The sequence below is a fragment of the Macrobrachium rosenbergii genome, chromosome 1, assembly GCF_040412425.1.
Source record: "Macrobrachium rosenbergii isolate ZJJX-2024 chromosome 1, ASM4041242v1, whole genome shotgun sequence".
In the NCBI taxonomy this organism is placed as follows: Eukaryota; Metazoa; Arthropoda; class Malacostraca; order Decapoda; family Palaemonidae; genus Macrobrachium; species Macrobrachium rosenbergii.
Window position 1 is genome coordinate 43301038 of NC_089741.1, and position 24000 is coordinate 43325037.

At 37.3% G+C, this 24000-nt stretch overlaps 1 protein-coding gene across 1 annotated transcript in view; it reads left to right on the forward strand.

Moving 5' to 3' along the window:
- LOC136828381 (uncharacterized) overlaps positions 1 to 24000 on the forward strand; it is a 190967-nt gene that overhangs the window by 66621 nt on the left and 100346 nt on the right. Inside the window, exons 3-8 of the mRNA XM_067086402.1 lie at positions 2659 to 2752; positions 4262 to 4399; positions 12459 to 12540; positions 12973 to 13129; positions 15107 to 15264; positions 15826 to 15970. Of these exons, the coding sequence (XP_066942503.1) occupies positions 2659 to 2752; positions 4262 to 4399; positions 12459 to 12540; positions 12973 to 13129; positions 15107 to 15264; positions 15826 to 15970 (774 nt within the window). The remainder of the gene's footprint in view (positions 1 to 2658; positions 2753 to 4261; positions 4400 to 12458; positions 12541 to 12972; positions 13130 to 15106; positions 15265 to 15825; positions 15971 to 24000) is intronic.

Genomic DNA, 24000 nt, shown 5'->3' on the forward strand with positions numbered 1-24000 from the left:
ATGGGTCCATGGAACTAGAGAAAAAATGGTAGAGGCGTTTTTTTCTGTACTTGCTAAACGATTATTGTGGCCTTTAGTAATGACCCTCCCCTTCTATTCCTCCCCCTCTCCCTTTTCTTCCTCCTCCTCCTCCTCTTCTTCTTCTTCTTCTTCTTCTTCTTCTTCTTCTTCTTCTGCCTCCTGACGAAAGCCCTCGCTCCCTTTCATAACTTCTTTGCATGTCGTAGGAGAACAGGTTCCGGGGACGTAATCATCGGGTACCGAAGGGGCACTAAATGAAAGGCTTGTGCCATGCCAATGAGAGCATCAGTCTCTTCTCTCTCTCTCTCTCTCTCTCCCTCTCATTTTCTCCCCGTTCATTTTTTTTCTCTCTCTCTCTTTGTGCTACGATTACCCAGCATTAATATGCGGCCACCCCGACCAAAAACTCGCTCGTCGTAGCGACACAAAACAGGAAACAAACAACGAGACACACACACACAGAATCGATCGAGGAGGAGCAAGGTCACCCGGTGACATTTACTCGATCCTCGGCGGGAGGGGCTTTGGCGATACCTCTTGACCAAGGCGCCCGTCCGGACGAAAAATTCCGAGTGCAGTTCTTGCCCCAAGATGAAGCTGGGGAGATGCCGCTTCAGGTTAAAGGATATACGTAAACACCTGCCGATCGCCGTCTCCTGCGTGGTGATCGCCGTGTGCTCCGCCGTGACCTTACTGGTGGTGCTCCTGCCGAAGTTCGAGTTCTCGCTAGCCGAGAAGGATGACAACGCCTGCCGGGAGACTGCGGACGCCGTGATTCAAGTCACGGAGGTGACCGTGGTTGCCAAAGTGCATCAGCAAGTTACCGATGAAGGAGGAGGAGGAGGAGGAGGAGGAGGAGGAGGAGGAGGAGGAGGAGGAGGAATTCTCATGAAGAAGGGTGAGTGAGTTCGGAAGTGATTAGGAATCGCCACCTCCATGTATATATACAGTATATATTATATATTCATTGTGCATGTGCAGAAAATCTTACGTACGTCACTATCAAAAGAAACGGTTGGACTACGTGTTTGAAACAAATCTGAGTGGAAATAGTGTCATTTTCCACAGGAGTTCTCAGGCCACTTATTATTATCAGGCGAAGTGAGGCTCAAATAAACATTCTTGGCATCGGACATCCCAACATTGCTGTACGTTCTTCTGTGTTTCCTAGTCGTCTAGCATGTGTCATTCACAAAAGGCAGGCTTTATGCATTGAACGAGCTTGACACGATCAGCCATGCCCATCTCGGTGCTTCAGAATATAAAAAACGGTGCTCATATCTGTTAAACATTGAAGGAGGAATGCTTATCATCTTCGTAGCGTAATCTCTTGTTGGGGTCGCTGTTACTAGGAATGCCATTCAGTGGCGAGGAAGGAGAAGATAGGCAACTGATAACAAAGGAGAGATAGGATCATCTACTACCTTATTTCTCTGGCTCTTGGGCCTCAATGTGATCCATTGCTGCTTACACAGATCTTCGCTCCATATTATTTTGTTGTGCGTTCATGTCAGTCCAGTCATTGTGTGAATCTCATACCCAGGATATGTAGGAGACGGTCCAATAGGTAAACACGACCCCCTACCTCCCCCCCCCCCACCCCCACCCCACCCCAACTCCCATGAGAGTTTCTGAGAGTATACCCATAGGTCCTCTGGATGGGAAGGATGAAGTTGGGTGTATATGTTCAGTCCTTCTCGCCAAACTCGATCAAGATATGTGATATCCTACGCAGGTGCCACTCATGGTCTCTCCTTATGCCTGTTTTGGAAGGGACGTTTCACAAAAACAAACCCACCAAGCACACGTTGCCCACTTCTTCCGCGTCCCGTTTGTTCATTTCGCCTTGGAGCATGTTTGTGAGTGTAAATAATAAGACACAGATATATGAAGTTGAACATTTTGGAAGGGAGGACTTGAGCAGAAAAGCAAGTGTGAAGCTGTGATGTTTAATATCAGGAAGAGCCGTAGCACACTGTGTAGTATTAATACTTATTACTGTGTAAATGATATATGTATGCGTGTGTTTGTGTTTGTATAAACACACACACACACACACACACACACATATATATATATATATATATATATATATATATATATATAATCATCCTCTATATATATATATATATATATATATATATATATATATATATATATATATATATATATATATATATATATATATATATATATATATATATATATATATATATATATATATATATATATATATATATATATATATATATATATATATATATATATATATATATATATATATATATATATATATATATATATATTATATATATATATATATATATATATATATATATATATATATATATATATATATATATATATATATATATATATATATATGCAGTCAGTATGTACCTGCACCTGGTGATTAGTCTACTCTGGTAGTTTGCAGTCAGACTGTAAAAGTAACTTCATCGATAAAAGACTATTTTAGAACCGAACGTAAGGAGCCATCCCCTCTAGAGAAAAATAGTGCTTAGGGAAAATGAGAAAACAAATAACTGAATAAACAGGTATATTTATACATACAGTATGTAAATGTCTTTTTAAAAACTCTCTTTACACATCATTCTCTCTTTTTTTTTTTTGCAGATGCCTGCTCTCCCGGGTATTCGAAGTTCCAGAGCAGGTGCTATAAAATCTACGATGCACTCACACCAGTGGACTTCGCTACCGCCCAGAGGAAGTGCGTATCTCTCTCTCTCTCTCTCTCTCTCTCTCTCTCTCTCTCTCTCTCTCTCTCTAATATTACTTTAGCCTGTATTGTTTCAATGATAATTCTTGGGCAAGAGGCCCTGATTACGTAAGCTATGTGGAAGTCTTGAAAGTATGTCCAGTTTTTGTCTTTTCACAAAATCTAGTTTTTTGGTGTAAAGGAAATTGGTTCACATCAACAGTTAATATGAAATTCGATTAAACACTTTAAATTCACTTAAATTTATCTTACACTATAAATCTGAAAGTTAATCGCACCTTTTAAATATTTTTACAATTAACTTTTGAAATCAAGAGATTCATGTTAATAACAAATCTTTTCAAATTTTCTTGGCGTAATTTTTTCACAACTTTTATTGAAATGAAGTAATGAGAATTCCTATTTACTTGCAAGTAACAAGCCTTTATGTCTTCCAGAATTCCCTCTGCAATAAAAGCAACTAATAAAAAAATTGTTTTTTAAATTGTTTGAATTCGCTTATTCTAGAGCTTACAAAGGAAGCAAACGAATGAAAATAGTTTTTTTAAAACAATCATAATGAATCATTATGAAATTATTTACCTTTTAAAGCCTTCTTTAACCAATTCAAATTAGAATTCAGCTTCAAAGCAAGGCAAAGAAGAGAAATATATTTATAAAGTTTCCTTTCTCCTTAGTTTACTTGATTTCATCTCAGTCAGAATTTGTCTTCATAAGCAAGAATGGATTTTAAAACTGAATTCAGTTTCTCTATAAAATCAGTTTCAGTTAACTCCGTGAACTTAATGACCTTTTAAAATGTCATTGAATTCATTCATACCCCAGTGACCATTCTTTGTTCATATTCTCCGATTATCCTAATCCTCCATTAAACCTTTTGAATTCATTGAGTTCACTCCTAGTAGGCTGACCAGCTATTCGTGGTTGGATAGTCTTAAGATCTGTTAAAATGATTTGAAATTCTCTCGTAAAACGCTAGCTAGCCCTGAAAAGCGAATTTAAATTCTTTCGTAAAATGCTAGCTAGCCCTAAAACATTTTTAAAACATTCAAATCCTTTCATATAATGTTAGCTATATCTAAAACATTTTTAAAACTAATTTAAATCCTTTCGCACAACGCTGTCTGGCCATAAACTTTTTTTTAAAACGGATTTAAATTTTTTCGTCAAACGCTAGCAAACCTTAAACATTTTAAAAACTAATTTAAATCTTTTCGTACAATGCTAGCTATCCCTAAGACATTTTTAAACCTAATTTAAATCCTTTCGTACAACGCTGTCTGGCTGTAAACTTTTTTAAAACGGATTTAAATTCTTTCGTCAAACGCTAGCTAACCTTAAACATTTTAAAAACTAATCTAAATCCTTTTGTACAACGCCAGCTATCCCCTAGACATTTTTAAAAAGAATCTAAATCCTATCGTACAACGCTACCTGGCCATCCTGCCATCCTTTGCCAGTATCCTTCGACAATCCTAACGCCTTCCTCCCTCTCGACAGATGTCAAGCCGACGGAGCTATTTTGGCAGCCGACAAGTCCCCTCAAGTGCACAACTTCCTGAAGACCCTTCTGAAGCCTTATCTGTCGGAGACCGTAGACTCACAGTACCGCCGAGCCTTCATCGGTCTCATGTGCCAGTAAGTCTTTTTTTTTTTTTACTGTCTTCAAGTATTTACTGTTTTATTACCTTGAAAGTTTTGTGTTTTGTAAGTTTGTTTTGTTTTTCTGTAAGCATCGGTCTCATGTGCCAGGAAGTCTTTTTTGTTTTCGTCTTTAAGTATTTACTATTTTATTTACTTAAAAAAAGAAAGAATTTAATCTTGAGGTTTGTAAGTTTGTTTTTTTTTATTTTCTTTAAGCATTTACTGATTTACTTTAATTAAAAACAAACAAAAATTAGGTATTCAGAGTCTGAAAGTTTTTGTCATGTGCCAGTAAATTGTTTTTTTTTTTACTTTGTCTTCCAGTGTGTTCTATTCTCATTTACTTGAAAGAAGGAAAAAATTTATCTTGAGTTTTTGTAAGTTTTCTCGTGTGCCAGTAAATTTTTTGTACTTTTTGTTTTTTCAAGTATAAACTGATTCATAAATAAAAATCTTGACTCCAAAAACTTGGCTTTATGTACTAGGAAGTTTTTAATCATGTGCATTCCGATTCACACAGTGTTTGTTACCATTTATCAAAAATTTCTGTGTCACGTTTGGTTTTAGGTTTTTTGGTACGAGATATAAGCAATTTTTTGGGAAGTTTTTTTTTTATAAAACAAGTAAAAGCAAAAGTCACACAGAGATGCAAAACTTATCGCCCTTTATTCCATGAATGGGTATGCAAAATAATAAAAGTATTAAACAGAAAAATGATTGAACAGGACACTTGAAAACTTCGCTTTCAGTATTATTATTGTTATTTATTTATATAACAAATGAATGTCGTTAAGAAAATGAAAGGCATTCTGAGGATATGTAGATAAATTCTAGTTTTGAGGTTTATTTATGAAAATCCCCCGTAGGAAGGTAGTGCCGTCAGTGCACCTCATGCGGTGCACTGTAGGCATTACTTAAGGTTATTTGCAGCATGCCTTCGGCCCAAAGCAGCATCCCCGTTCGTTCCTTTTACTGTACCTCCTTTTATATTCTCTTCCATCTTACTTTCCACCCTCTCCTAACAATTGATTCATAATGCAACTGCTTTGAGGTTTTCCTCCTGTTACACCTTTCAAACCTTTTACTGTCAATTTCCGTTTCAGCGCTGAATGACCTCATAGGTCCCAGCGCTTGGCCTGTGGCCTAAACTCTATATTCAATTCAGGTCAGTTCTTATTTTAAATACAAATGTGAATATGAAGCTAACAGTCTCAAAAAGGAAAGCGTAATTGGGTAATTTGGAGAGAATCAAATAATCCAATTGATCAAGGAAAATGTAACTGAAGTTTCGCTGTATTAATGACCCTGAGAGTCCGCAGACCAGTTTATAACATATCAATCAGTTATTCAGCTCTCACCCTGAGTCTTATAATGCCTTCCTTATTTGAAAATCATTATTACGAGAAAAAAAATCTTTAATTCCGGGAACAAGACGGTAACATGAGTCACCATCATTGGCATCTAGTTCCAACGTAATAATCTTACCCTTCGCTTGGATGACCTCATAGTTCAGATCGCTAATTGGATTCAGTCCACGGCGATAGTCTAACCGATGACCTCTGCCTTACTTTTTGTTTACCTTTAAGCCTCGTATCACCAGCCAAACCACCAGTTCTCATATTTTTCTATGAGGAAAAAGTTCTTTCGAAGTCATATTTTTACCCGGTACTCTTAGGCTTTGGAATTTTCTCCATCCTTCCCTCTCCTCGCTGTTTTTTTTTTATTTTGTGCTCCAAACGGATCTGGAAAAGATAAGGTCATTGAGGTGCTACTGGTGCTATTTCGAAATTGCAATTTTCAGAAATCAACAGCCCTTTACAAAGGAAAAGTAATGAGGCGGGTTGATTATACAAGCAAGTTGCATCAGCTTATATTCTCTCTCTCTCTCTCTCTCTCTCTCTCTCTCTCTCTCTCTCTCTCTCTCTCTCTCTCTCTCTCTCTCTCTCTCTCCATTCTGTCATGATTTACACAACTCCTTTTGTGCCCTAAAACTAATTATTTTCTTTTGCTAGTCATTTCCTCTTTCCGTTGCATCTTTCCTGTGGTGACTTTCATTATAAGTTTGCTATATCCACCTGTGATATACTTCTCTTCTCATTTTCCATCTTCTGGGTTTTCACAAATAAGCTAATTGCCCAGATGGCTTGTTCCAAATTAGGTGTGTATCTGTGTACGTCTTAAATAATAATAATAATAATAATAATAATAATAATAATAATAATAATAATAGTTTCTTCTCCAGATGAGGTCGAGCAGAAACACGTATCCAGTCAAATGATTTTCTAATTTAACAACGATTCCCATGGAACGCATCCAGACCCCTTAGCTTCTTTCAGTCAGGTCCCAGTAAATGTCATTGATTAGATTTGAATAGCGATCATTGCTTTTCCTATGCAAACCAGCATTTCAAGCATGCCTATAATTGACTGCAAATCTTGCATTTGAAGCAAATGTTCCCGATATCGGCAACAGGCAGAAAAGAAAATAGGTTTCGTCGAAAATTGCTGGAAAGCGGAATCTAATTTCATGTCGAGTTTAATCCACGGTTGCGTTCAGTTTGACGGGGTTGTCTACGGTAGACATATCATTTCGGTTATTATTTCTCATTTCCTTACCTTCATGCGTATCGTCATACTTTTAAGAATATTAATATCTTGATTATTAGGATAGGTTCTAGATAAGATTTACGTCACAGTATTCCTTTTCATTTCGATTTGATGTCTATTTTTAGTTATTTTAATCTTCTCATATTAAGACCATATTGTCTTCACATAGAATCTGCATTAGCAATATAATCGTATTTTATAATGAAAATATTATGGGTGTTGCAGAAACTTTGCAGATGTTATTACTTGCCATTTTAAGATTAGAGTGATTTCGTCCATTTTATACAAGCCATTTCTTTAATTTCGAGCTTTATGTTTTCTGTCTTTCTTAACCTTTCCCAACATTACCTTTCACCCCATGACGTTCACTTTCCTTTTCTTCCACCCCCCCCTTTCTTCTTATGTTACTTTTTCTTCATTTTCCTTTTCCTCTGCTTCCACTTAAAACCAATTTTACAGAATAATGTACAGCATTTACACTTTATTTCCTATTTTTTTCCATAGCTCTTTCAACACTTTTCTCATTCATTCTCCTCCTCCTCCTCCTCCTCCTCCTCCTCCCCATCCCAAAACTCCTCCTCCACCCTCCCACATCCCCTCCTCATCCCAAAACTACCTAACACCCAGGGAGAGAGAGAGAGAGAGAGAGAGAGAGAGAGAGAGAGAGAGAGAGGCTGAGCATTAGTATCACGCGCTGCTGGAATTAATAGTTAATATGAGTGGGGTGTTTACAGCGATGAGTGAAAGTGAGCACCCATTGGCAGCAGCGTCTACTCGACTTTCTCCCCCGTAACTTACTGATGGAATTTCATAGATTTTAACTGTAGATCCTCCGCGGTGGAGGAGATAAATAAAGAAAGGGATGAGTGGGTGGGTCGCCCCGCACGTACACACACACACATACACATACAGATACACACACACACACACACACTTCGTTCTACTTAAATGCTCGGTAAAATCTTATCAGTTTTGAGAACGGAAATGAATTGTGGGCAGAACATGCGCCGAAAAAATCTATTACAGGAGAAAGCGAGGCGGTGCGTGCAACGTATGAGTCCTAGCATCTACTTCAAACGTTTTAGGACGATGTTACGGCATAAACTTGGCAGTATCCACAGTAGTCACGATTAGTTATTGGCAGCCTTTAAATATTCGTGTGGTTTTTTTATGTGCTTATAATTACTCTCCTTTTGATAATGATAGTTTCTGTTAATAGAGAGACGAATGTAAATAGAGGAGTCGTGGTTTTGATAGAATATTTAGTAAAATGTAATTTTTATGTAAACTCTTCTGTGATAAATTAATTCAGATTTTTCTATATATTAAAATAAATCGAAATTGCCATGGAGAAAGTTTTTTATTTTGCTTACTCATGCATTTAATGAAACAACAACAACAACAATAATAATAGTAATAATAATAATAATAATAATAGCTAAATGACTAATATTAATATTATACCTTTCGTAAGCAACTATGCGTTCACACAATTCATATAATTTCCCTTAAGAATCACAAACTCTCAACAATATACCATTCTAATATAATTAGAATAAAGCCAGGTGTCGTGTAGATTTTAGCATCATTCGTAGAAAGCGCTACTGAATTTGGAAAATTGTTTATTGTGTTGGGGAGTGAACGTCATAGCGTCATTCCACGCTGTCTGCGATTACGAGCTTTCTATTGAACAATTAGACTGTAATGGGTTGTCTCTGAGTACCGTATGGTTTGGGGGGTTCCTCAAGGCTGCATAACATATTCAGTTGCTTAACATTGTTCCTGAAAGTAATTCGTTTACTTGGTAGCAACTACTGAATTGTCTTTCAAGAGTAACCGCCCCTATTATAGACGAAATGTCATATTGGCGAAGATTATCATCATCGTGATGTAGTTGCTGTTGTCAGTGAGAATAAATTCAAGTTACTGTTCTCTTCTCTGTACGTTGAGAGAAGAGAGTGAATAAACAGCCTGGCAAAGTAAAAGACCCCTAAACAATCCCCTTGCGCAACGCCGCAACCTCACCTTATATCATTTGTACTTGACCTGGTCTTCTACGGATTTGGAGGCCTTAGGACATCGTGTCTTCCTGGCCCTCACCTTCTCTGACCTACGTGAATCCATAATGAGCAAGCGTTGTTGATTCCCACTATGAAAAACACAGGAGAATTAAATATTAAAATTCGTGGCCTTTCCGCTGAATTGATTGCTTTTGCGTGGTTTTGTCCGAATGCTGTTTTAGAAGGTTTTCGGTGGTGAAGTTTCGTTTTTATTTACATTTGTTGACTTATGACAGATTTTTGGTGCCCGAGACCTGTATTAATGTAGCGCCAGCTGCGATGTAAATCACTCAGTCAATCAGTCACACCCTCTCTATTATTATACCTGAAGTTCTTAATGGAAATGTGAAATTTTCATCTTCTTTACCATTTGGTATTGTCATATAGAGATGAAAACATTTTACTTGTAAAGAAGTTGGCTTTTTATAAGAAATAGACGAATTCTTAGGAAGCTAAAGGAAGATCTCTCTCCATCGAAAAATCTGCTTCATATGGATAAGTAACCCAGTGATGCATAGCGCTCTTGACTTTGCTTCGCTCCAGATGATTCGCTGGTTGTGTCGAACCACGACAGTTGTCAAGACCGAGAGAGAGAGAGAGAGAGAGAGAGAGACTTTGATACATAGCCACAGGAAAGACAGAAAAGTTACTGATGCTGGTACTCTATGTATTTAATAACTATAGCCACTTTCTTGGAGAGAAGAGACTAATTTTATTTTCATGCATAATTATATTGAGAGAGAGAGAGAGAGAGAGAGAGGAGAGAGAGTGTGGATATGAGAGAAGAGAGATTTACTTCTTGAGAGGAGAGAGTGTGGATATGTCAGAGTAACTATATTTAGAGAGAGAGAGAGAGAGAGAGAGAGAGAGAGAGAGAGAGAGAGAGAGAAAGAAATAAAAATTCCAGATGGCCAAAAGCATTAACTATGCATCATCACGACACTCAATACCTTCGTAAGAGAGATTTCCCCTACCAACTTCCACATCTCGCCGCTTTCCCGCCATTTCAGTCTGCGTCTGTTGGTATGCAGTAGTAAGAGGCATTCAAATAAACTTTCTTTTCGTTTATTTTCTTTTTTTCTTTACCTCTGAGGAATTTCGATATCGAGAGACATTCTATTCTGTTCCTGACAGTGATGTCAGCAACTTTTTGTAGACGTTAGGAAAGTACTTGCTATTTTTAATGGCCGTTTTATTTCTTTTGTTGGTATTTATAGGGAAGTAAAAGTTTGAGATTACTTTGGTCCATTTTTTTGACTGGGAGCGTGATATAGAAATTCCGTCTCGAAAAAGATGAAGAAGAATAAAAAAAAGATGTTGAATGAAAACCGGAATTCTTCTTTCTTCTCTCAGACGGAGCTCAGGAGAGAGAGAGAGAGAGAGAGAGAGAGAGAGAGAGAGAGAGAGATGGGGTTTAAGCCAAGCACTGGCACCACATCCACTGACCGTGCCCAGTTAAGAAAACGCGAAAGTTGTTTGCAAAGGTTACGGGGTTAGAAGTCATGCAATGCGTTTGCACAATGCCTTATTAGTCATCTGTTCCTTTATTCACTCCGTTTCATATTCATTTTCTCTTTTTTATATTGCGAAAAATCACTGCATTCTTTCCTTATCTTTTTATCGTCTCCTTTCCCTTCTTGGACTGTTATTTTGGTAATTGGTGTTGTTTTGTTTGTAATTGCAGTTCTTACTGTTTTTCTATCAACGTTTAATATCCACTGGATGTTACGTGTTCGTCGTGATTACTTCTACAAATTATTGCACGAAGTCTCTCTCTCTCTCTCTCTCTCTCTCTCTCTCTCTCTCTCTCTCTCTCTCTCTCTCTTATACAAGCACACGTGCGGGCGCGAATTCATTGTGTATTATTTTTCCTTCCCAACCTCAGTCCCCAAAACTGTAACAAGAATCTCTCTCTCTCTCTCTCTCTCTCTCTCTCTCTCTCTCTCTCTCTCTCTCTCTCTCTCTCTCTCTCTCTCTCTCGGACCCATGCAGCACCAGCATTCCCACGACCACGACCAATCCTAACCGTGCCCTCTCATCCCATCCCGTTCAGGGATGCACACCGTTCCCAAAAAAGGAACGCCATTTGTTACAACGGAACAGCAGGAGTTCCTTGGCTACCTTTCTTGACACGTTCATGAGGGCATCCGGCCAAACCTCCTCCGTCTGCCCACGTACCCTGGCATGTAAATGTTCACCGGTTTTTAGTGACAAACAACTGACCCAGGTATTTTCTGCGAGTAGCTGTTCTTCTGAGAACAGCTAGCTAGTCGCTGCCTCATTTGGGGAGCCGTGCCCGTTTTGGCTTCTTTTCAATAATGGCTGTTCGACGATGTAACTCAAGAGACAAAAACACAAGCTCTTATATATCAGGTTATCGAAAAAGACACATTCTTTAATGCGTGTAACTTGGCATGAATCCTTTTCCCGTATCCAGTGAGATATAACTTCACTGAAGACCAACATTAGTACATCAGCTCTCTTTGCCATCATCTCTCGGGGCATTGACATGGGCCCAGCAACCTATCCCCTAAGAATCAGATACTAAAAACTCGCAACAGGCCTTAGGAGTCTGGAGTCATTAATGGGTCGCAGTATGGCGCGAGAAAGCTAGAGAGTAAGTTAGTGTATGCTTTCATTTAAGACTCATGAGCCTCAAAAAAGGCAAAATAATGATGGCGTGCTTGCACAGAACTGGAGAATGTAGTGACTGTGACTGATACATTCCATGAGTTTCCTCTGAAGTATCAGCATACACGCCTAACTTAAGGGTAGAGGTATCATAATAATCGTTGGCGATAACAGTCACATTGAACCTATTACGTTACATTGCACTCACAGTTTTTTAGGAGTTTTATCTTGGCTGCAACTAAAATGTGGAATAGTTTCCCTAGTGCAGTTGTGGCATCTTTGGATCTCCAAATATTTGAATGAGGAGCAAACTAATTCCTGCTCTCTGCTGACGTATTCTGAATGTCAGATGTATCAGTTTTATATTTTATTCCCTCCTATTTATTTATTTATTACCTGTTCCTACAACTTGTTTCTCTCTGCACGCTGATTTCCCTCTGGAGCCCTCGTGGGTTTACAGTTGGTTGACTCTGCCCATGAGGGTTTTCAGCAGAAGGAAAGAAAGAAAGATAAGAAAGGGCCCGTTGTATAATACAGAAATAAAGTACGAACGTTCAGGTTAATTTTAAAAGTATTCGTTACTTGTCAGAAATGTCCAGGTTTTTTTAATCTGAAAGAAAGAAAATGCCAGTTGTGTAATACAAAAATGAAGTTCGAACGTTTCAGGTTAATTTTAAAAGTATTCGTTACTTGTCAGAAATTTCCAGGTTTTTTGAATCTCTTTTAAATGGGTCTCCCAATTCTTTCTGTTTACAGGGACAAGTGCGAATCTCCCACCAACTGGTTGTACTCCGATGGTTCTCAGTGTAGCCAAAATGACTTCTGTGACTGGCAAAAGGTATAGAGGCCATTTTCCCCTTGTTTTCTTTTTTCCTTGGTATTGTGAGTCAGTTAATTTACACTGAAATTAGTTGTTCTTACTTAAAAATGGTTATATGATATATATAATTTTGTTTTCTTACTTGAACGAATTATTAGTCAGTTGAAAAGTCGAGAGTTCGATCTTTGTCCAATAAGAATGTTGTATTCTCAATGAACATCTGAAACAATATTGCCAGTCTTAAATGTACTATATAAAAGTCACTAATATTAAATTGATTTTCCCCTATACCCCTTAAAATTCTATGAATTTTTTATCAACTTCAGATACTGTATTTGTATTTTTATTCCAAATACTCTCTCCCCTTGTTAATTTTTGCTTCATCCCTGATGACACTCATTTGCATCTCATTAGCGCCGACCATTCCCACTGACATAACTGATTTTCCAGACTGGTTCAACCAACGAATGGAACGCCCTTCCCTCCAGCCTCTACGGAGCCTCCATCGCCGCCATGTTGGATGACTTCCCTGATACTGATTACCGCCAGAAACTCCAGCCCTACCCTGCTGATCACTCACTCCAGTACATGATTTGCGAAAAGAGTGGTACGTATCACACACACACACACACACACACACACACACACACACACACACACACACACACACACACACACACACACACACTCTTTTCAATAGCCTTGCAATGGTAACCTGTCACTGAGTTAATTATACCACTAGTTAAAGAATAAGCTCATGGGCGCAGTTGTTTAGTTGATAGTTGCAAGCTACATTTTTGAAAGGTCTCACATACCCTACATCACTCGAGTCACTTTTTGCAATTTAAAGCACCTATGACTTAAAAGTGGTCCCTTACCATATTGTGGCCAAATTCAAGGGAAAGGAAAAGAGACGAGACAAGGAGCTGCCATATGCCCCTTGAACGATTGTCTGGGAAACAGACTTATGAGGTACATTTTTGAGTAAATACAAGGATATACTATTAATGGGCACCAATACATCTTATCAGCAAGGTCAGTAGAATTTTGCCCAACAATATAAGTAGTTAAAGAAATAACTCGAATACATTTTATTCAGCGTGCTTGCAACTGGTAGTGATATGTACTGTAATGAATATTTTATTCAATGGGCATACCGATTAGCTTGGATTCTGAACCCCATGTTATATATGAAAACTACATATAGTACAAATTTATAACAGATTTACTTACTAACTGGACAATCGAGCTACTGCATCTTTGCATTAAAAATGATCATAGATATCACACCTTTTACAAGGTATGGTACGTTTCATCCAAACTACTGATAATATCATAGCAGCAGTATGTCCCATTATGATTCATAGATGTGAAATTCAGGTATTCAACGAAGCACGGAATGTAGTCAGTTCGACAGCGAAAAAATGAGATGTATTCTGACGTAAAATTCTGGGACAGTATTTCTTTTAGGCGGTACAAAAATTGCATCGAGAAAATCTTATTATAAGTAGGTGTGAACTAGCCGAAGACTCAAAGAAAAAAAATGAGTCCTCGTCCATCATCATAAAGCTTTACTAGGTCAAGTGTTTTAAAGAAATTTAGTGTAGTTTATGGCACATTGCTGAGAGAAGATGAATCGTAGAAATTGCCGTTTTCTGAGTGTCAGTTTTGTTGATAAGAAAATAATATACATATCTATATAAGATATGACTCAAGATAAAAGTTAAATCAGGTAGTACAAAAAATTAAAATGTATAAATTATTTGGGAGGTAATAGTTTCCTAAGCCATGATGATTTTTCTTTATTTTTCATTGGTATAGGAAAATAAAGGCATAAAAACTGGTAACTAAGTAAACTCGACAATCAGGCAGCATAAGCAGCCAAATTAATCTTGACTAATAATTTATTGGTCCCTAATGCAATAACAAAATTGAGCACAAAAGATTCAACTCGTTATTGTAAACGGATATTAGACGACTTTCCATCATAAAAATAGTTGCAACATAGAAAATAGCACCTCGCTGTAAGTTAAGACCGTGCTCATTCACTGTGATTGCTATAGCAACCCCTTTTAGCGTTTCATAGAAAACGGTGGCATAGCCGCCTTAATAGTTTACCTTCAGCTTTAATAGAAAACGGTGTATAGCGCTCTACTGAAATATAGTAGTCACCCCGTACATAGGACATCGTAGGCACTGAAAACGAGCGCTTACCGTTTTCTGTGATGAAAATATGGACTAAGAGAAAACGTTCAAGGAGAGACTAGACTATATAAGAATCAGACTTTATTACCTTTTTGGATTGCCATGAATTAACTATCTTTATTCGTCTGTATCTTTAACAGATTAATTAAGCCTTTAGGTAAATAAGTATTTATAAATTCAAATAGAATATGATTTTATTCCGTTGATATTGAGAATTTTTCAAGCAAATATTCTTTACATTGACTTGTTAAATTTTAACAATGAAAATTCCCAGTACAAACTGTGACGGCGAGGAGACACGAATAGATAAGTACTAAGCGTTAGAGCCATTCATCAGTTCATATTGCACAGTTATTAAAGCGATTAATCTCTCTGACAGTCGACAGCACCGACCACTTGAAGCCCCGCCAACTGACCGTGAACGAGCGCCTCTCCAACGTCGCCATCGAGTGGCAGCGCCCTTCCTGCAACGGAGACATCTCTTCCTACATCCTCGTTCTCTTGGGAGGAAGCACATCCTACGATACTGAAATGAAGGTGAGTTTTCTCTGCTCCAAGTCAGTCTCAATAATGTTGTTCATTCTCGTCTTGTATGTTATACACTGTAGAATATTAATATATGATGAATATAGGATAAGAGGCTATATCATTCATGACTTTTTAGTTTATTAGTTAAAGGGTGGAAGTGAGCCCCAGTTACTGTTATTATCTCTCTTGTTGAGTTTTTATTATATAATAAAATATGGACGGAAGAAGATGGGGTAAGATGCAGTATAAGGCTATTGCTTATTATAAAATACATTTCTTGATAATCAGTGGTATTAATCCTTACATGGTTCTTACTGGAAGAAAAAAGAATTTTTGTAATAGTGCTAGAGAATTGATAAACCTCACTTCACCAGGCCAACAGTACGTACCAAATTATAGGAAACACTCTCTCTCTCTCTCTCTCTCTCTCTCTCTCTCTCTCTCTCTCTCTCTCTCTCTCTCTCTCTCTCTCTCTCTCTGTCTGTGTGTGTGTGTGTGTGTGTGTGTGTGTGTGTGTGTGCTTAAATACTGTAGTACCATTGACAAGACTTCTCCCTTCTCCATTAACAGTGCGACAAAGCCGAGTGCTCCTTCGTCCTGAACCCCGAACAGTGCAACTACTGCATCCATCCCAACACCGACTACACCTTCAGCGTTGCCGCCGTCCTGGCTGACTCTCAACTCGGACCTGCCATCACCGTCAACAAGAAAATCGGTGAGTACAGTTTGAGTCGTTTGTTTGAAGGGAGAAAAAAAAAATAACAACAACAACAACCGAGGCTTCCGAATCGCGTGTTGTTTTCAGGGTACCCTCGTGTGTATATATGAGGGGAAATGTCCAGTTGATGTTTTTTATTTGGTTTTTAAGCTGGTTTTTATGAAATGTGATAATTTTTACTTTTTTGTGTAACATTGCAGATTTACCTTGTTTGATCAGGATTTTTTTTTTTTAGTTTTCCATGTGTAAATTAGATAGGGCTTGAGAATTTTTTTTTTTTATAGTGTGAAAAATAGGATTGTAAAGTGTGGTATTTCTGCCCTCTCTGTGGTTAAGATTTTTTTTTAATAGAATTAGGTGATTTTTTTTAGAATGGTATAGAAAATGGTACTTATAAATCATTTTGCGTACTCTTCTTATTTCTAAGAGACTTACGTGCTTGGAAGGCATGGCTTATATATGTTTATATATATATATATATATATATATATATATATATATATATATATATATATATATATATATATATATATATATATATATATATATATATATATATATATATATATATATATATATATAGATAGATAGATAGATAGATAGACAGACATATAGATAGATAGGTAGGTAGATATATATATATATATATATATATATATATATATATATATATGTATATAAATATATATATATATATATATATATATATATATATATATTATAATTTATATATGTATACATATATATATTGTAAGTTAGGGAATTAGTGTAACTAAGTCATTTTCCTTTTAGTGTCCATGTGTATGTAAAATAGATCACATAAAAATCATACGGTAAAATTGAACTTATTTTTATAATGGCAGAAGTAAATCGTAAATCCATCCCTTTTGAGAATCAAATAGAAAGTAAATAGTATTGAAGGGGTTAATCGCTGTTGTTCATTGCTAAATGCACGAGACAAAACAGACTACGTTCTGTACTCGGCTTTTTATGGGTTTAACATGGCCCTCGATATTAGCATGACTCTCTCTCTCTCTCTCTCTCTCTCTCTCTCTCTCTCTCTCTCTCTCTCTCTCTCTCTCTCTCTCTCTCTCTCTCTCTCTCTCTGTGCGTGTGCGTGAAAATTCCTAAAGAAAATAAGGAAATTGTCCTGTATTTGGAAATCACATTTCATTTTGTTTGTACTGTAGATGAAAAAAAAAACTATGTAGAGACTTCAACGCGACCTAAAGAAGTGATCTCGCAATATATTGGGTTCATTTCACCGTCGTCTTCAGCTGATGTGTCGATTGCTGTTTATATATATATATATATATATATATATATATATATATATATATATATATATATATATATATATATGCACACACAGCAATCGAAACAGCGGCTGATGTGACGTTGAGTCTTTACTGAGATCATACATCCTTTATGTGGCGTTGAAGTCTTTACTTAGTTTATACATATATATAGTATATATGAATATACATGTATGTGTACATATATATGTACAGTATATATATATATATATATATATATATATATATATATATACATACGCACACAACAATCGAAACATCGACTGAAGACGACGGTGAAATGGAACCAATATATTGCAAGATCACTCCTTTATGTCGCGTTGAAGTCTTTACACATAGTGTTTATATATATATATATATATATATATATATATATATATATATATATATATATATATATACTTACTGTATATATACATACATACATATACATATACACATATAAACAAGAGATATTAAATCTTTGTCTCACAATAAAAACAATTTAAAAATAAGGAGAAAATCACGAAACAAGAGAAGGACAGCTGTATTCTTCGTTCTCTCTGTACTTCATTTTATTTATTTTTTCTCGAAAGAGAAATCAACCGAAACTTGAGGAATCGCATTTTCTTCCGGTAGGACTTTTACTAAAATGTCGGGCATACAGGAATAACCAGCCCGCAGAGGAGGGGGAGAGTTGCCACATGCTGACCGACTTATCAATTCCCCTCTGCGACTGGAAACGCGAATGATTATTACTTACAGTAGATCGAGTTTCGAGTGAAAAATTTGCAGTTTGGGATATTCGTGTTGACCGTCCGAACTCTGAGGGACGTTTGCGTCTATGGTTACTGGGCATTAATGACAGGAAGACGCTAAATTAAAGGAGAAAACTAAATGGTCTTTGGGAATTCATTCGCTCTGCTCGTGGCCTACTTAATGTCTTTATCCTTGTACTGAGAGGTGCCCCTAATGTTCTATTTTCATCAGTCTTGCAGTTAAAGTACTGGCCTTTTGGATGATATTTCCTTCTAATTTAAATGCTTTTCCTTTCTAAAAATATATTAACAAAAGAAACTATTAGTAGGGCAAAGGAGAGATTAAACGTTCTTTTCTGTCCTTGTACCACAAGTTGGGTACTTAGTTCTATTACCACAAGTAGGGTGCTTTGTTCTATAACTAAAGTTGGGTGCTTAGTTCTATTGCCACAAGTAGGGTGCTTTGTTCTTTGACTAAAGTTGGGTGCTTAGTTCTGTTACTTGCACACACAGCTTTGCCCCTTTACATAACCCTATCATCTATAAGAAATTCATTCTGAAATATATTACGAAAAGAAAATATATTCAAAACAGAGAAATTCTTTCAAACATCCTCCTCGTCCCGTAATTTCTAGTTTAATCGAAGCTCTACGTCTACAGCAATAACCCTTTAGAAAACCACACGACAGATTAAAATGTGTTTAGAAGTACTTATTCGAGAGAAAACTCTAGCGAAGCAAAAAAAGAGAGAGAGAGAGCGAGAGTAACCGAATACACGAAGAGGATGGAATTACTCCTGCCAAAATATCTTATTTCAAGTTAGTCGTTGTGTGATGTGGCGGCCTCTGGTGAGGGAAGAAGGTTTTCTCTTCTTGCCGGACTTGCCCAAGAAATTTCGCCTCGCTGACGAACGGCGATGAAGCGGTTTGCGGGAGAGTTGATGTGTGCATGAAAATGACCCACCTTTGGCATAATGCGGTCGTCTTTTAGGAAGTTTTTTACGAGTCGCATCGACAAAGTCTGTCACGCTTATAGGTCAGTCTTATTACGGCCTGAGTTATTTCTGGATTTCTTTTGTTTTATGATCGGTAAAGTTTCACTTGTGTTCATGACTGATTACTCCTTACCGAAGGGAACCAATTTGTGACTGCCTGAAAGGCTCGGTGAAAATATGTTTGACGAGTCTTGCATATGAATATTTGATTTGCATTATTGTTTGATGATATCAAAGCTAATTCAAGTATTGTGTCTGCAGATAATTTGGAATAACACACTTGTAAATTAGGGCAACGAACTAGACATGACATACCATTAACTTTTTGGTGAATGATATTTGCAAATGTGCTTTGTATTTGGAGATCGGCCGTGAAAGCCACCTGAGCGCACTATTAAACCAAAGCTTAAAGAGAAACTAGAGACAGGAGAGAGAGAGAGAGAGAGAGAGAGAGAGAGAGAGAGAGAGAGAGAGAGAGAGAGAGAGAGAGAGAGAATAAAACCTGTGCATCAAAGCTAGGAGTTTACAGGAATACAGTCTGTAGGTGAATCCTTTTGGAAAACAAATATTGTTCTACTCAAAGCTGAACTAATAATGAGAGATTGTGCGCAAAGGGTAGTCATTCATTATCAAAACTGCCAAGGTAATTTTCGAAAAGTGCTCATGAAGCTCGTGTGTTGGTAATAATGAAGGCATATAATGTTTTTTATAGCTAATTTATTTTTGAGTTTTGAAATGCCTCAGGTGTCTACTAAACAAAAGTCTCAGCTTTTGAGCACTTTGCAGCGCTCAGGTGTATTTGACCGGGGGATTTTTATGCTGAAGTTCATGGTTTTAGTGTTAGAAATAGTAGTAGTAGCAGCAAGGGAAAGGAGGGAGAAATATCAATGCTGATACTGTTACTGCTGTTGCTATCGGAGGTGGCATTCAAGTAAATGATATGCGTAGAAACAACTACAATCCATTGACACTTCGATACAGTTATTTCCTATGGAAATCGGCAATCCTGGAATCGCAGCTCATGCCTTAGTTTCTTTTCCTCTGCTACAAGACTTTTGAATTTCCTCCCTGCTTCCTTTAGGGTTGAGCCCCTGCCATATCCCTTCCGCCTTCATTTCCATGTTTTCCTCCTGTCTAGGCCACACAGGGCCACTGGCTTCACGTCCCATCGGCCGTAGCACAAACAAAAACTTATTACGACAGTAATGGCACAGGCCAACCCAGGCCCTAAGACAGGTTTGTTAGATTTTTTAAGGGGGATGGGTGGGTATGTGGGTAGGTGGATGGGGTGGGGTGGTGATTCGGGGAGATGGATAGGAGTGGGGACGGGTGTAGGGGTGGTAGTTTGTTTGTTTTTCTACAGGACGCCCACAGTATTTTTATTATTTGCTGAAGAGAATCACAAGGCACTCGGTCCCACGTAAGTTGGGGGGCAGTAGATAAATGGATAGATATATACGTACATAGATAGATAGAGCCAAATTCAGGCCTCGTGACAAAAAATACTCACCCTACGCCCCTCAGAGGTTGGTCACAGGTAGATAACCCTTCGCCACCCACAGAGATAAAGTGTGTGTGCCCATTTAACCTCCTTGTGCCCAATTCAGTTTGAGCAAATACCACGTACCAAAGAGATGACGATGAGCTTTCTCTTGACGAACTGACGCAGAAGGAAGAAGGAAGGAGGAAGGAGGAGGGGAGGAGGACACACGACGTTCCCTTCGCATACTAACCTGACGACAAACGGCACTCGTGCGTGCATTCCTCAGTGGGATAATTGGAGACATCTCTCTCTCTCTCTCTCTCTCTCTCTCTCTCTCTCTCTCTCTCTCTCTCTCTCTCAGCACAAATTTATAATTGTTTGTTTATCAAAATATAAAGATATTCTGAAATGTAGAATAGTCCCATACATAGGACTTCGATAATTCCAGGCGAAACTGAGAACGATAATCACACATTAAATCTAGGATTAACGATGAAATATGATGTTTTTAGAATGATTAGAACTTTATTGATGGCTCATTAACCTTAAGATAAACTCGGTATCTCCTCCCCACCCCAAAAGAAATCATTCATTTCGTAATGAATAATTTTCTTTCCTAAGGAAAAAGGACGATTTCGGGTGACAGGATTCTTGTGGAGTTTGAAAATGTCTATTGATGATAAAGGATTTGTCAGGAGTCCTTGTTATTTGTCGTCTGTATAAGACTGTATAAGGCGCCGTTCCCATAGCCCTCTTCGCATAAAAATTGTTTCTAAATAAATAACCTAATTATGTATTTAAACAGTTCCCTGTTACGCACATACACACAAATATGTGTATATATATATGTATATATACACACATATATATATATATATATATTATATATATAAATTATATATATATATATATATATATATATATAACGTGGCCTTATTCTGTTTATCATGAAAGGAAGTTCCAAACAAGGGACACTGTTTTTATGAGTTGTGGGATATCGTAATGCTTCATATATGAATTATATTTGTTGGCAAGTAATCATTAATTTACTTAAATACGCGGATACTATTTGTTTGAACAAGTAAAGCTTAAGCCTGGTAAGTTTTTACGGGAGTAAATAAGCTTCAGTCTTCCTTTACGACATGTACCGTGTAAGATCAGATTTAATTCGTCTTTAATAAACAAGAAAACAGTCGTTGAATATGACAAAACGTGTCAAAAAAATACACTTTGACTGTACAACTCGGTCAGATAGGCATCATTCATATATGATGTGCCCGTCCCGTAGAGTTTATCACACCCAGCTGTCACCGTTTTCATTCATAAGCAGCTACTTACCCGATGAAAAAAAAGAAATAACGCCAGTTCTTGCCATTGGCACCGAGAACGCAGATGGCATTTCAGCACACACACACACATACTCGAGCACGTACATACACACGCACACACATAATTATGTCAATCCTCCTAGGTCACTGACCAAGTGAATGTAACAGGAAATGAAAGTCTTGCTTTGGTTAAGTCAGGAATTGCACAAGTGGCAGGTCTGTTGACAACAACAACAACAGTGCTAATAAATATTACAAGTCCTATATCTGTATATATTAATATATATGTATATATATATATATATATATGTCGCTCATTTGCAAAAACATCACTCAAAAATGGAATAAGAGAGTTTGTTATATATATACATATTTTTATTTGTAATATAATATATGACATGTCATATTACATTACAGATATAGGGAGTTTTAAACTTTAAATATGAAAAATAGTATATATATTATATATGTGTGTGTGTGTGTGCAGGTTCATTTACAAAATAACAATAAAATGTAGTAAATCAGTATTATTCCTTTGGCTATTGTTGTAATGGGTTTTTTTTAGAACATGTCAATAGTGTTTTACTTCTTCTTTTGTTTAATTACCTTTTCACAGATTGTAAGTCTCTTAACATTGTTCCTTTCAAAGTATTTCCCTATCCTAATGTTTGATAGTGTTCTTTTTCGTAACAACTTCCTGCTATCGAAGTTAGGATTGTAACAATTATTATTATTATTATTATTATTATATTATTATTATTATTATTATTAGTGATGATTGGTTTATTGTCGTTGTAATTTATTCATCACAAGTGTTTCTGCAAGATAAAGAAAAGTGTTGACAGCAGCAAAAACTAAAAGTATTAAAGAATAAAAAAAAGACCCTCTTAGGTAGCAGGCATAATACAAACACACCACCATAAAACGTGCGGTTCTTAACCCCCTCCACTTACCTGCCCCACAACTACAATTCCAGGCACCTTTCTTCTCCCCCCCCTCCTCCCCTCTACCACCCTCTCTTTCCCACCCCTCCCCCTTTCAAATTGGAAATTTCCATGTGCGTCCTCTTAAGGATAATGACAGAGGGACAAGGGAGGGAGAGAGAAAGAGAGAAAGTTTATTTCATTTTCCTCGAGGGAGAGAAAAGGGGTTGATGTCTTCGGCTTGTAGGTCCTGGATAGGCCTACATCCCCCTTTTATGAGAGAGAGAGAGAGAGAGAGAGAGAGAGAGAGAGAGAGAGAGAGAGAGAGAGAGAGTTAAGGAACGCCGATCTGCGCATTTCAAGAATTCCTCGAAATGTTTTGAAATTTTTATTTCAAGAGAAGAGGCCGACGGAACTGGAAACTTAGTACCCTTATGTGAATCAAAGCCAGGATATGGAGGGATGAAAGGGTAGGGTTCAGCATTAAAGAAAATAATGTTTGATGATTAGTTAATCTGATATGATGTAGATCGATGCAAGTGTGGTCGCCAGCTTTGCTCATTACAGCATGGGTTTGGTTAGGTGTTTAAAATTTGTGAATGAATGTTTATGTCTTGTACATACGTTCATGTATACTGTATGCATGTATGTATGGTTGCTGTTCCTCTCTTTAAACTCTCGACTAACAGCCAAGTAAACCCGTGTTTGCTACCAGGACGAGGAATCAACGGTATAGGCCCATTTTCTTAAAATTCCAGAATGGCTCTTTTGGGTAACAGGTTGACGGAGTGATTCTCTCTCTCTCTCTCTCTCTCTCTCTCTCTCTCTCTCTCTCTCTCTCTCTCTCTCTCCTTTGCGGTGATTGATGGTTATTTCGAAAGTTATCGGAGGCTGCAGTGATTAACGGCTGTGTGAAGAGGATATGATTACTTAAGGTACATTATCATGCGCGCAGACAAGATGGCAATTACTCTCAATGACCTTTTCTTAATTAGCTTAAATTGCTGTGGTTTTTCTAGCTCGTTTTTCTTTGTGTGTGAGGTTTCATTGCTGTGGCGTTTGTGTGTTTAATCTGCGGTTGAAAGTGGTGACTTTCTATATGAAGTGAGGAAAAGCTATTTTGTTTGGAGTCAGATTTTATTTAACAGGGATTATCAGCCACTTATGATGGTAGAAAAAGTAAAAATGCGCCGAAGTTTCATCGGCGCAATCGAGTTTTCTGTATAGCCGCTACAGCGTATAATCA